This window comes from Pieris rapae, chromosome 7, assembly GCF_905147795.1.
Source record: "Pieris rapae chromosome 7, ilPieRapa1.1, whole genome shotgun sequence".
In the NCBI taxonomy this organism is placed as follows: Eukaryota; Metazoa; Arthropoda; class Insecta; order Lepidoptera; family Pieridae; genus Pieris; species Pieris rapae.
This window is the reverse complement of record NC_059515.1, coordinates 2,556,886-2,571,447: the sequence shown is the minus strand read 5'-3', so window position 1 is coordinate 2,571,447 and position 14,562 is coordinate 2,556,886. Positions and strand designations below refer to the sequence as shown.

General features: G+C 31.3%; 2 protein-coding genes across 3 annotated transcripts; both read left to right on the top strand.

Annotated features, from left to right (window-relative positions):
- Nucleotides 1–1,616: 1,616 nt before the first annotated feature.
- LOC110992725 (carboxypeptidase A2-like) lies at nucleotides 1,617–11,280 on the top strand. Of its 2 annotated transcripts, none has more exons than XM_045628988.1 (9): nucleotides 1,617–2,981; nucleotides 4,882–5,079; nucleotides 5,215–5,474; nucleotides 5,548–5,757; nucleotides 6,409–6,583; nucleotides 6,819–6,963; nucleotides 8,268–8,457; nucleotides 10,044–10,190; nucleotides 10,692–11,280. In XM_045628988.1, the coding sequence occupies exons 1-9, from the start codon at nucleotides 2,318–2,320 to the stop codon at nucleotides 10,899–10,901; spliced, it is 2,199 nt and encodes a 732-aa protein (XP_045484944.1). In that variant the 5' UTR covers nucleotides 1,617–2,317; the 3' UTR covers nucleotides 10,902–11,280. The 2 variants fall into 2 exon arrangements, with proteins under 2 accessions (XP_045484944.1, XP_022114346.2); XM_022258654.2 differs by having other exon boundaries at nucleotides 6,409–6,598; nucleotides 10,692–11,279.
- Nucleotides 11,281–12,279: 999 nt separating this feature from the next.
- On the top strand, nucleotides 12,280–13,686 carry LOC110992707. The gene is made up of 4 exons (XM_022258631.2): nucleotides 12,280–12,576; nucleotides 12,755–12,898; nucleotides 12,968–13,211; nucleotides 13,518–13,686. The coding sequence occupies exons 1-4, from the start codon at nucleotides 12,446–12,448 to the stop codon at nucleotides 13,632–13,634; spliced, it is 636 nt and encodes a 211-aa protein (XP_022114323.1). The 5' UTR covers nucleotides 12,280–12,445; the 3' UTR covers nucleotides 13,635–13,686.
- Nucleotides 13,687–14,562: the final 876 nt, after the last annotated feature.

Sequence of the window (14,562 nt, the reverse complement as noted above, 5' to 3'; positions counted from 1 at the left end):
AAATTTTATATTTATTTAGTTAAATTCATGTATAATGTAATAAAATGTAATACATAGCCTGCACGTCTTAAAGTTGAATCACAGCCACAATTTAGTCGTGCAATTAGAAGTCATCTAAAAGAATTTATCATCACGGAAAGGAAATGTCTTTGTTATGATAACTACCTCATGGATGTATCTCTTTATGATGATACATGATTGCTTAAAGTTTTTGTGGAATAAACCATCATTATTCTTATCTTAGATCATCTTGGAGAGTTAAGTGATAAAACTTGTACTCTTTAGAAACTGACATTCATTGCACTTCAATTGTTTATCATACCCCGGTTTCCCTTGAATTATCGAAGGAGGCAAGACAGTACGAAAAGCTATCGTAACCATATGATACGGTAACAAGAAAGGTGCTATAGTCCATGTTTTATAATAACAAATTCGGTTGTCAGCTGATCAATTAAAAAAAGCATTGTTAATACATCTGATACATCTGATAAATAATCCGCTGTTTTGCTATAATTTTTTACTTCTTTCTTAATGAAGTAAAAAATTAATAGTAAAATCTGAAAGTTCCTGTTTTTATTGTATTTTTAATAGTTTTCTTTATTAATTTTGGGTAACATTTATGTTTACCATAATTGTCTTACATTTCATAAAAAGTTAACTTATACCGTTAACCTATTGTAGAAAAAGCGTTGTATATGATGTGGTGTATTTCAATTAATCAACAAATAAGTTTATAAATGTTTTACTGTATACTGCCATCTGGACAATATTGGACCCACAACACACAAAGACTCGGCTGATTGACTTTAATACAGAAAAAATATCCGTTGATGCACAACTTAGCATTCTAATACATGACCGAATAAAAAATCTAACACCGATCTACCAGCTAAGTTAACCCTTAATAACAACCGTTGTGTTCTATGTTTAAGGCAAGTCAAATTGATACCGCAACTACTCGAGCGAAACCGCAGTATATAAGTTAAAACATTAAGTGAGGCTAATCTTGTTTAGCTAAACATTCTAAACTCTTAAATATTTAGAACTCCGAACTTACTGACCTCAGCTATCGATCAATGGAAATTGAGGTACTTTCATTAGTTAATTTTTATCATCAATCTAATGAAAGATGATAAAAAAAATTCAGAGCACATTTTCATTTTAGGCAAATAAATTTAATACAAACCACAGTGGTTTTCTAATGTCTATCATGATTTTATTTAAAAAAAAATCAATCGTTTATTCAGTTTAGATGCGTCTTAGGGCCTGCTTCTGAATGTCAAAAACGTTTGCAAAATTCGCCAAAGAGAATAACTACGCCATCCGTTCCAAAACTACCAAGAAGAACAGGCAAGAAACTCAGCAAGTTTTACCTTGTTATATTGTTTGTATAAATGTAATAAAATTGCTTTGACGATTTTTATGAAGCTGTTGTAACATGCTATTTATATAAATCGACCACTTTAGAAAAACCAGCAAGAATTATAGGCTATTGGCATTTAAAATTCTGCTTTGGAATGTTAAATAAAAATAAGGCTTTTGTTTAGTGATTTGCCCTTCCCGAAGCGTAACAAGTTCGCGCTATGCATGATTTTCCGCATAGTAAACTCGAATTTAGGTGAAAAGCTATATAATTTTGAATATAATAAAGATTGTTGACGCAGTGACATATATACTATGCGACAGTATCGTGTTTGTGGGCGGTTGAACTCCACACAAGCGGACTGTGCAATTTGCACTACATTTCACGCATCAGGTTACACTGATTAGGCTGTAGATATTCTATTATCGCTAATACAATGATATTACCTAAACAGAAAATGAATTTCTAAAACGTATGTACGTTCCTCAGTAATTGTGCCCATACAAGGATTTGAATGCTCAATAATATTTTCTTTGGAAACATCTCGCATATTTAATACATTTGTGACCTAAAACAAATTTTGAATAACTTCTGAAAACATTAACCTTTCATTAAAACCGCTAACGACTAACAAAATTAAATAATCTTGCTCACTAAGGAGGTTTTATTTAACTCAGATGATATAGCTATAAAACTCTACGAGAAGGTAATTGCTGGGTTTTAATTAGCCTAGGCTTAATTTCTAATACTTTCTTTTCAATAAGGTTTTTCTACAGGAAGTATTAAACTAATAAATGTAGAGCCTCGTGTCGACTAAACGAGCTGACCTAGTGGTTGCGTATTGAAAGCGAGATCGTATAATGACAGTGGCAGGGAAGGTGGTTTCCACGGAATAAGCCAGTCGCTGCCAGCGTACAGTGCCCGCGCACTTCGTCATGCAAACACTGTCTACACATGGCGCGTCGCCTGGCGCTCTTAGCGCTCTTGGCGTGTCTCGTCAGCGCGCTCCATCCGCCTCCTCGACACGCGGACCTCTCTGTCTCCGAATCAGACGACCCCTTTGCCTTTTGGGACGATTACGACGAATCTCCAGAGTTCGTACCCATCCAATCATCCATCCCTAAAAATCAACCCAAAGTGATTATACGAAGCAAAATACCAAAAGTTAATGTAACTATGAAAAAAAGTGATAAAAATAAAGTAATTAAGACTACTATAAAAATCGAAACTCATACAAACTTTATTGTGACAAGGCGAACACCAGTGTATAGTAAAATTACGCGATCCCCTTCAAAAAAAGTGGTGGTGTCAGATCAAGAGTTGTGGGTGGATATCAATGCAACAACGCCGAGGAGTACTTCAAAAAAACCGAATGTTCGGAGGACTACCACAAGTCGGACTACTACAACCAAACGTCAAACAACAAAGCAGCCTCGCAGAACTACTCGCAGCCAGCACACTACGGTATCACGGCAGACACCTAAAAGGAAATATAATTTGGTATCAAAAAGTACAAAAGCGCCAAAGAATAGTCCATGTCCTCCAAAACACTCCGGTTACAAGTCAACGGTGTTAGAAGATGTTAAAGATAAAAAGCCATCTAAACAAAATAACTCAGGTTCGTTTAGAGATATGTTTTTATAGCGCAGGGCTTTCTCGGTACTGGTTTCATTGCGAGCAACCCAACTGATGTCATTCTAGAATCTTGTTTCTAGTCTGATTCACTAATTTACTGTTTATTCAAGGTACACTAGCTATTAAAGTCATTCAAGAATTTTCTTTGATTGAAAATCTTTCCGTTACATTGTTAATATCTCGTAACGAGTAACTTATATAACATCATAATTTAATCGTAAAGTAGATTTTACCTATTTGTAGTTAAAAATATATGTTAATTTTTTTATCAACACACAATGTTGTATTGTCTTTTATTAACATAACTTTTACACATTTAAAGAAAACACTTTTTTAACGCGAAACGTCGGATAAATTTAAAATTATGTTTAAATAGTTAAAAGTTTACAATAATACATAACTTCAATCCGTTAAAAAAGTGTTTTTTTTATACAAACAATGTGTAAACTAAATTAAATGAAGTAGAAATGTAAAAATGGAGTAGTTAAAAATCCGATGAGTAACGCAAAGAAATTACAGTTACTAGATGTTGAATAGTAGTTTAGAAACTTTGAAGGCATTAACGGAAATGGAAAGTTCCTTTTATAGCAGAAAATATTTATTAATTAGATAAAATTTAAGTTACTAATATCTGATGTCTATTTAATTATCTATATAATAGATATTATTTAGATTATCTATATAATATTCTTATCGTAACTTTAAATCTATCTGGAAATAAAATCCCTGACTATTTAGAATTTTACAGTATAAACTATTAGTTTTATTAGCTTTATATATTTTAGAATTAAGGCACAGAAAACTTTGTTTTCCTAATATAAACGCCAATTACCTACGCGCTATTTATAAGAGAATTTTATTTTAATATTCAAAAATTGGACCGAAAAGTAATAAGTTGTGATGAATCCATCGTTTATGCAGTTAACTTTGGTTCTAAATATTCGTCGTAAGTTAAACTTCAATTATTAGCAATGTATAGCTACTTTTAAAAAAATTCTCTAGTCTATAATTTAATAATTTTCCCGTACAAGATTTGTGATTTTTAAAAAAATACTATTTTTACCAGGCACAGGCATAATATCTATATAATATTAAGTGTTTGTGTTTTCTTTCTATATAGTTCCATTTCCCCAATCGCTCGAAACGCTGTGTATAATTAAGTACCTGTATTTATTTAGAAGCTAAAATTTAAGAATTTATTAGTACCGTACAGCACAGTAGTATTGGTAGGAGTATTATCAATGGTTCATGTTAAACACTTTCTATTTTAACATCCCTATAAAGTGAGTTGTTAGTTTCTCACTAAAGCATATATTATATTGTCTGCAATAAAATAATATACATTTTAATTAATGAAGTGTGAAATACCAGTTTTTAGTAATATCGTCGTTTCACCGAGACCGACATAATGAAAAATTGATCGTAAATTAAAATAATTTCCTAACAAATGTAACAATTTGACGAAAGCCTCTTTTCTCTATTAAACATTTCTCTAATGGAAATTTAAAATTTTCCATTCAATCGTTTCCGTGAAAATACTAGACATTAAGAAGAAAATACTAACTAATAACTGTTTTCCGGTATAAGTTCCTCGAAGTCTAACTAGACTTAGACTAGCTATAAAAAGTTTACTCTTATTACAATATTATAGTACTTTATACATAAATAATAGATTGACGCAGACCATTAATTTTTATTGAGTCCATACTCTTTAATATTACTTCTAAGATTTGTAATATTTCTTATTATTGTATATTAATAACTTTATTATGTTAATAGGAAATTATTTCATATTACAAACACTTTGATATAAATTGTTCCCATATATATAGGTACGTCATTATTGTGGGCGTTAAAAAATCTGAATATTCAATTGTTTTAAGGTATTTTTACAAGAATTTATAAATGGATCGTTGGGTCGAAGACTTGGTTTAGTGGGGGATGGTTTCAACCAGACATCGATCCGATCAGGATCAGGACCACGACACCAGTCCCCCCCAGTACTTCAACTGGGAACTGGTTTCAATTATTTCTGGATTCGGAGGATAACGACGATGCCCATTCATCAAATGGGGTCAATAGTAAGTTGTAACTCATAAGAAAAGTAAAGCTGAACATAATTTTTTTTCATGACGAATATACAATTCAATTACCTTCCTACCTACTAATTCTGTTTTAGGTGGAACTATTCTAAAATGGTAAATTTTTATTTACAGAAAAGAAGTCTGATAAAAAGATCGTGAGAAAAAATTACAAAGGTTATCAACTCCTTCGATCATACCCCGATACGCAATGGAAAATACGATCCCTGTTAGACCTACAGGAAGAGGGGGAAGGGTCTGGCTTAATGTGGTGGACTCTACCCTCTCTCAACGGCTCCACTGATCTCCTCGTTCCACCAGATCTCTTAGTAGACGTAAAAGATCACTTAAAATCCTCTAATGTCGACTTCGAAGTAATTATCTGGGATCTACAGGTATTTTGCTGCTATAAACTACCCTCATAACGCAACAGTTAAGGTTTTGATTTATTTAAAAGATTTTTTACAGAAAGCAATTATGTATGAGAATCCGAAACTTTCGAAGAAACAACGACTGGAATTAGTTCAATTGAGAGGACATCCTATGACCTGGAGGCGATATCATCGCTACGCTGACATCCTGAGATATTTAGAGTATTTGCAACTCTCCTATTCTGATATTGTGGAGCTGGTGCCTTTGGGGCGCTCTTCAGAAGGATTGCCTTTAGTTGCAGTAAAGGTACCTAACTAACCATCTAAGATATTGATTGATTAAGATATTGAGGCTATTTGAGAGTCCGCGACCTCATTACCATTATTGCTATTAGCAAAGTCTTAATCCGTTTGAATGCTGAATCGTAAATGTACAAGCCTTTTTTTTGATATTTCAATTATATTAAAAAAGCTAATGTTATATGATCATAAAATTGGCCGGAATGGTATATATGTCGTACTCAGACTAAGACCCTAAGCTAATTAAAAAATCCTAATGGTTTATGAATACTGATTTGAAATATTGTTTTATAAAATAAATAATATTATAAAGAGGAAAGGTTTGATTTTTTGTTTGTTTGTTTGTATGAATTGAATAGGCTCCGAAACTACTTGGCAGATTTGAAAAATTCTTTCACTGTTGGAAAGCTACATCATTCCTGAGTGACATAGGCTATATTTCATTTTCAAAAAAATAGGCATCCTTACTAAAATTACGATAACATTAACATTTGTTTATTATTTGATACAATTCTAACAGATGGCGCTGAGTTAAAGGTAGTAGTTTGGCAAGACGACGTTTGCCAGGTCAGCTAGTATAAAATAAACAAACAGACAAAAACAAGCCTGATAAATATGGCAGAAAGCATATAGATTTTAACATTTAATATTTCAACAGATTTCTCTACCAACCAATGAAACAGTGACGAAGGCTTCCATCACCAAAGAGCAGAAGAAAAAGTGGAAGCTACGTTCATACACAAAACCAGCTATTTGGATAGATGGCGGTTCCCACGCAAGAGAGTGGATCGCTCCAGCTGTAGCTTCTTGGTTAATACATAATTTAGTTGAAGGTGAAAAAGACTCCGGTATGTTGACCTTAAGTGCCTACACCCTAAACTTGTTCATAACTCTCAAGTTTTGATTGATATCAAACCTAATAAAAAAAATGTCCTTAATACCGTTGGTGCATTTATCCTGTATTTTTGTTATATTTTTTTATTCATACATCATTACTCTAATAATATGTAATAGAATTTGCTCTCTCAAATGTATTAAATTAAATCTGTAACACAATATATATTACAGGCATAGATTATGAAGTACTAAAAGTGGCAGATTTCTACATAATGCCGGTGATAAACCCTGACGGATATGAGCATTCGCACACTCACGATCGCCTCTGGAGGAAAACAAGATCACGGTTGTCTGACTCCGACGATTACGGCGGCTGGTTAGAACCTAGTTTCTATAAAAACTCACTCAACCTGTACTTAAACCACTCAGTTTATTTGAAGTCGACAATTTAACTCGGCGCTTTGATGCCTCTGTATTTGGATTTTTTCAATAATACTGGGCTATTTTATATAATATGTTAGTTTTTATCTAGTTGATGTATATGATTCACTTTGTCGTGTGTTCGAATCCCGGCCCTAATATTTCTTTAACCGAAGTTAACATGCAATACCAACAAATAAAACAATGTCGAACGTTGTGATGTAACGCATGATTTATAGTAAGATTCGGTAAATCAATTGTATATAAAATCATATTGAGCGCTTAGTCTCGACTTCGAGACTCTTAGAAATAAGAATTGTAAACGACTTATAGCAGACAGAGTGGTCCGTATGTCCGCTCGTTGTATAATCCTTTCTCGGATATTGTGCCATCTCAATATTTCTATGGCATCCAATTTTGAACATCCATTGTTTCAAGGCCCAGACTCTTCAATTCCACTAACGCAGCCTTGGTCTGGGTTTAGTAAGGATCTTGGGTCTCAGTCGACTACCATTTCGTGCACATATGCCTGAGCCTGTATATTTTATCAATTGGATGATGTTGCCGCAGTCAACGATGTTTTAAAGTTCTTATAATAGATCAGCGTTTTGAATAAAAAAAATCAATTAAACAGACGCAGAAATGTGCCTGCCTCGTACAAGAAGGCTTTGAGAACTTCTTCATTACAAAAGTTATACTCGCATAACTTGCTTAACAGACAAATACATAAAACTAAATCATAATTCCAGTTTAAAGATATACTGACGATTATCTTTACTGTTTTAATCGTATTCGAGATGAGTTTCGTTCACGTGAAAATCTCAGACGAGGATAATTTTTGCACAAATATTATTATATTATTTTATATTGCTTAATAATTACTGCTGAAAATAAACAAAATGACGTACTTGTGGAAAATGTATTTTATGGATAGTTTACAAGTTTTATTAAAAATAGCGTAGGATAAATTGAATAAATTGCCATAATTATATACTTAACTCTACTGAGCTTTCTTGTTTATACTGGATGAACTTTATCGCTTGAATATTTTCCTATCTGTGAAAGGTAAAACAGTTTTATCTATACATACAAGTATGTTGTTTGTTTTACATTACTAATTTGGTTTTATGGATTGTACAAACTTTCCATTTTTAGTAATTTAAATATAACCTACATTAAGAAATATGCAAATATACATCGTAGAACAATGAAAATTATTTATAAATAAAAAGCTAACTCTTTATAAATTTAACATTAAAGGCTACCATGGAACTGGGGACGTACAGATTGTGTGGGTGTGGACACAGACCGCAACTGGGATTATCATTGGAGGGAAAAGGATTCCTCACAGGACCCTTGCTCAGACAATTATGCCGGACCCCATCCATTTAGTGAGCCTGAAACTAGAGCTGTTTCTGAATTCTTGGCCGAACACAGGGGTCAAATTAAGGTAACATTTAAGCATTTTTTCCAGTAAAAAAAAAAATATTTTCGCACACTCTAAATCTAGTTTAAGTTAAAATAAACTAATCTGAATTATTTAAAATAATATATATTTCAAGGTTGTGGTCTGTGGAGCTAGGGATTAATGGCTGTGGCGATGTCATTGTATGCGTTAGTTCGTAGTATACAATGTATAAGAACCAGTTTAGCAATTTAAGGATTAATAACGACATTTTCACATTTATGAAATTTCTAAAAAAGTTATTTACTCAAAGCCTACTTTCTTAATTTTTCTCTTAAAGATTTATGAAGTGCATATACTTTTCTAGGCCGGTAACAGCGCTGTCATGGATTTTAGTATTGCCATTGAAGAAAAATTATAATACATAATGATTTATTGAAATGTCTTAATAAATCAATGTAAATTGGTATCTAGAAAATACAGTTCTGTCACATATACTCTCGTGTTTGTAACAAAACAATATATATTATGTTTTAACATCAGAACAAGCAATCCGCACTGTTTGATAATTAACTATAAATATTTTCTGAAAATCAATCAATCCTATTCTAATAGTGTGATAAACGCCCACATTTTACGGAAATTATTATTATGGCTATTCAGAGAATTTTTAGGCCATACGCACTTCGCGTGCTTAAAAACATGATTTATTACAAACATAATTAAAGTTCATGATATATCTCTTGAAAGTTAAAACATTAATTATGGTATTAAATTGACTACGTTTAAAAATTACAATGTTATTTTAGAAAGCATTTTATGAATCATTTTATGTAGTAATTTATATCTACAAAACTGAGGTAGACCGCATAGAGGGAAATCATGAATTATTGTGAATACGGTATTTGGCCACATGGTACTTTCAAAATAGTTTCTACGTCAAAATTTTAAGATTTATTATAATTATGCTATTGTATGCAGAATTTCTTTTAGTTTACTACAATCTACTATATATAAGTTCCGTATATCTCTACCGGAGCATAAAGTTATGTTCCCGATTCATGGATCATAACTTTTTGTTTTTTTTTTCATGTTTTCTATTGATGAAAAACATCGGGATTTCAGAGCCTTCACCTCTGGAGGTTCCTACGATACGATATGGATATATATAAAACATATATCAATCAAATATACTAATTTATATTTTTTCTATAATAAGTTTTGGAATTTATCTTTTACTTTAAATTTGACATGGCGCATAGATTTTATGAACCTGCACTAAACACCCTAGGTAGATTGCCAAATTTAAAGATGTCTAAACCTAACAGGATTTTTAGTTTCGACTTTGTATTTAATACATTTAACTCACTAATATTACTATATTTTCTTGTAGAATATTGTCTTATTTTGAAAACGAACCGGAGAATTAACTTACTTCATAACAAATTAATCACTGTAATATGAAGTAAGATTTTTTTACTTTCACCATGTCAAAACTGCTTAGCTTTCGGTATCGTATTTGGAATTTTTGAAAGATATATGACCTCTCATGCATAGAACCATTTATAGAACAAACCATGACATGACATCAAAGTCCGCTTTGACCTTGCTCTACGAAAGTAAAATTCCAGGTCTACCTGTCTCTTCATGCGTATTCACAATCGTGGCTTCTACCAAGTTCACATGCTTACACATCGTACTCCGATGACGGCGTTCTTATGGAAATGGGAAAACTGGCTACAGCCGCTTTGGCAGATATGTATGGTACGAAATATAAGGTGCGTGGTATTTAATCATATTAATGTAATTCGATATTTTTTAATGGAAATAAAAAACATAAAAGAAGAATGCAATCATTTTTAGATATAATCATGCACCTACTTATCGTGCTAAAAACCATCTTAGCTAAGTTTCACGTAATTTGTTTATTTCATAAGTTTAGCACTCCATATAATTTAATAGTTGATATCACGCATGTGCCTGATTTCTACAGAATGAGATTTCATACCTGTTTATATAAGAAAAATAGTTTGGAAGGAAAGATGAAAATATTTGTGAAAGACACGAAGAAATATATCTGTGACATAACGGGTAACGTTGGAACCCATGCCTCATACACAGCCATGAAAAAACTAACGTGTCATGGGAAATCGGGAGTTTATAAAGATGTCCGGAATTTATTAAATAAATTATATCATCATCGTATCATTTATTCACATCTGATGATAACCAACTACTCCACTATACTAGAACATTTAAGCAGCACCAGTTTTTTCCAGGTTGGAACAGCTGCAGATATCAAGCAACCAGCATCTGGTATGTCCCACGACTGGGCTAAAGCTCGGGCAGGAATTAAATTCTCCTATCACGTGGATCTTCGGGACTCCTACGGCCCCTATGGATTTTTACTGCCAGGTTCACAAATCGTCTCTACGGCGAGGGAAATATGGCAGGCAATAAAAGCTATTGTAGACAATTTATCGTCTTGACTGTGATTTGTGTGATTGTTTATACGCTTCAATAGAATAAATTACACTTACAAGAGTTTTTAAAATACAAGTTTGCTTTTGTGGTTGGATCAAAATGACTTTTCGAAAAGTTAAGAAAATGATACAAATTATGAGCATGAATTTGGGAAATACACTTATGCGCAAGCACTGCCGATATATTTAAAAAAACGATCGATATTGTATATTTAGTGAAATTATTGGTGTATTCGGTTCGTTATGGTATGTGATATGGGCCGCTTCAGCTGTGTGGGCATAATATATTAAAAAATGTGTCGATTATTAGAGACATTACCTACTATTATTATATAAATTAATTCAACACACTAAGTAATTTCTATTTTAAGTAAATTATTATTTAATTGCTAACTTTTAATAAACTTAAGATGTTATGTTATAAGAATTTTTGTTAGAATTAGGAAAATACAGTATTTTGTGATATTGACTTTTTATTTACAATTATGTATTCCTCCATACATATATTGTATGGATATGGTCTTCATCAGCTTATATTACGTGAGGGTAACCTATAACTCCGTTCGAGTGAAATTTTACGAAATAGAAAGGAGCAGACATAAAACGATGAAATATATATAAATTTTTATTTTTTATTGATTACAATCAAGTATACGGTATTAATTATTTTCTTAACCTACAAAAGTAATGCTTAATAAAAATAATTAAAAAGAAAATCAAAACAAATTTAAAAAGTTTCGTGTTGATATGTGGCAGCAGTGGTATACCACAATTTAAATATGTTTAATTAAAAAGTTAATTATTCTTCTAGTCTCTAATACAAAACAGTAATTCTTTAAATACATAGATATGTTTTATAATCTATAAAGAAAATCAAATTACTAATCTATTACATATCGGCTAGGTTGTAAAAACGTTGTTCCTTATAAATATGTATCTCGCTATTTCGTGTGATTCACATATAATTACTTTCATTTCTTCAAGCTTTACGTTGGAATATATATATATATAGTATGTATAGTTTTTACTATATGAAACAATGCATTTCGATTTTGCCATTTCCCATAAATTTGCCAGGCCATAATATTATCTTTAAAAAATAACCTTTCATAATTCAAATATTTGTTTTAGGCGCGAAAAAGTAAAAACCACAGCATGTTAAAGAGTTTAAAGAATAATTTTATTATTTGTCATTTTTATACAATACTTATGTAATAATACGTATGTAATAAATAACTAAATAAATATTTCTCGTATCATACGACATACACCACTAGTAAATCTAGATTAAAAATCTATATACAGTAAGAATGGATTAAATCAAAATTAATGCATTAAATTAATACTTGACACCGGTTGACAAAGAATGACAACAAATGACAAAGTCAATCTTTACAACTTACAAGTTTTCGGTTAGAACTTATAACTTAAAAGTTAAAACTTGTTTATAAATAAACAATGCACGGATAACAGATATTGAAATCATTTCTCTCTGTGCTAATTTACTTTTTTTGAGACACTTCGATGTCTTGATTCTGCAGTTTTCTATAATGGAGGAAATGGAAAATATCAGACCCCAGGCTTTAATGGCAGATAGCATGATTGATCCAACAAAATTTGATCTTACGATAAATGCTCTCTTAGTGGGGCTTGGAGCTGAAAAATATTTACCACTATTCAGGTAAACAAATTAATATAATTTTTGAGATATCCTCTACAGGGGTTAGGCATCTAAGTGCAATTTAACATAATATATGTATTGCTACAGAAATCCCATGTAGTTTTATTTACAAAAAAAAACTATGATATTAACTCAGGTAAATATTCTTCAGTAACAACACAAACAATGATTGTTTTAGGCAACACAATATAGGGCAATGTACCTTAATGGAATTAAATGATGAAGATTTGACAAAAATTGGTGTGGATGACAAGGAAATCAGACAAAAAATATTAAATGAAGTGAAAAATTTACCCATTTATGAAGAAATGATTGTTCAATCGTAAGTATATTGCCATTGTCTTTGGTGAGTCTTTAAAGTTTATGATTAAGTCATACTTCCACATTTTAGGTCAAAAAATTATACAACCTTAGGCCCTATGGAAATTATTGAAGCTTTAGAAGAAAGTTCACAACACCTCTATAGACTGTACTTGAGTATGATGGCAAACACAATATCACTTAAAAAATCAAAGAATGTTACCGACTGCTTATTACATGAAGATAAATATGCTTCAGATATATGTATTAGTACTTTGAGCCACATGACAAATATTTTGAATTCTATGGATATATCACTACACACAAAATTCAAGGTAATTTTTAAAATATTTTTAAAACAATAATCTAGTATTAAAAACTACCAAATCAATAAAAAAATTATAGAAATCATTGTAAAACAATGTATTTTCAATTGATGAGAAGTTTAGCTGAAGATTAAGAAAAATATAAATAATATGTAATATATTATTTATAGTTGTTACACAAGAGACAAAACTGGGTATTTCAATAAGCAAGTAGGTTTTAAAAGCCTGCTATTAAAACTATTCTGCTGGGAGTCCAACCAACACTACTCTCTTAATACTAAAATTGATTAATTCTCATTAAATAATTTGTTTTAGGTTTCGTCAAACAGTTCAAGAAGTAGCAGAAATAAAAAGATAATTGTGGGTACAGTTGGAAGTGCTGTTATAGTTATATTGTCAGTGTTATTTTTTCGTTCCTTAAAACATATCTAAAGTTCCTACAATGAACATAAGATGTATCATAATAAAGACATATTTTGAAATACTTGATTTTTCATTAAACAAAGTAGCATACATAGAAATAAGTACATATTAACCTATTGCTAGTCAAATATATATAATATATACAGTTTAACTTAATTGTTAAAAACATGTTATATTTTTTTTACTGGTTTAATATCATTCAATTTGAACCAGTAGTTTAAGAATAATAACTAGTCAAATTTCCTTAAATTTTTTTTGTCTTTCACTGACTGGATAAAATCAAAATTCTAAGGCCTTTCTAGCAGACAAAAACAGTAGTGGCAGTACAATCCTGTTAGGTCTGGTTCATAACTTGTATGTGTTTTATAATCATTTGTCAATCTAACAGGCAAGTAGATGATCAGCCTCCTATATACACGTCTGACGTCAGCGACTTTTGTTTTAAGGCAAATCGGTTTCCGGGCCAAGTCGACGTATTTATTTAAAACATTTATACTTTCAAGATTTTCATGTGGTAACTATAAGATGTTGTTTGATTAAATAATTACTTAAGAAAAAAGGTGCCTTGACTAGAAACTGAATGAATTAACCGAATTGGTATAACATAGATGACAACTTATTAGGGTAGAATTGGGTTGCAAAACTTGATATTTTTACAAATTATGTTTCGATAAATATATTAGACCATAAATAGTTATGCAAAATATTACTAATTTAAAACGTATGTACAGCTGATTTAGACAGACTAGAATCGCGTATTTTCAGTTGGAAAACTTTTCGTAGTTTGGGCTTTTAATCAGTCTCTGAGATTGTATCACCGGGAAACGAACTGCGATATTGCACCAAGAATAAGGAAATCCGGTATTAGCATTATAAAACCAAAATTAATGATCAACCCATATAAGCGGCATATTCCAGGTAACCCAAATGGAAAATA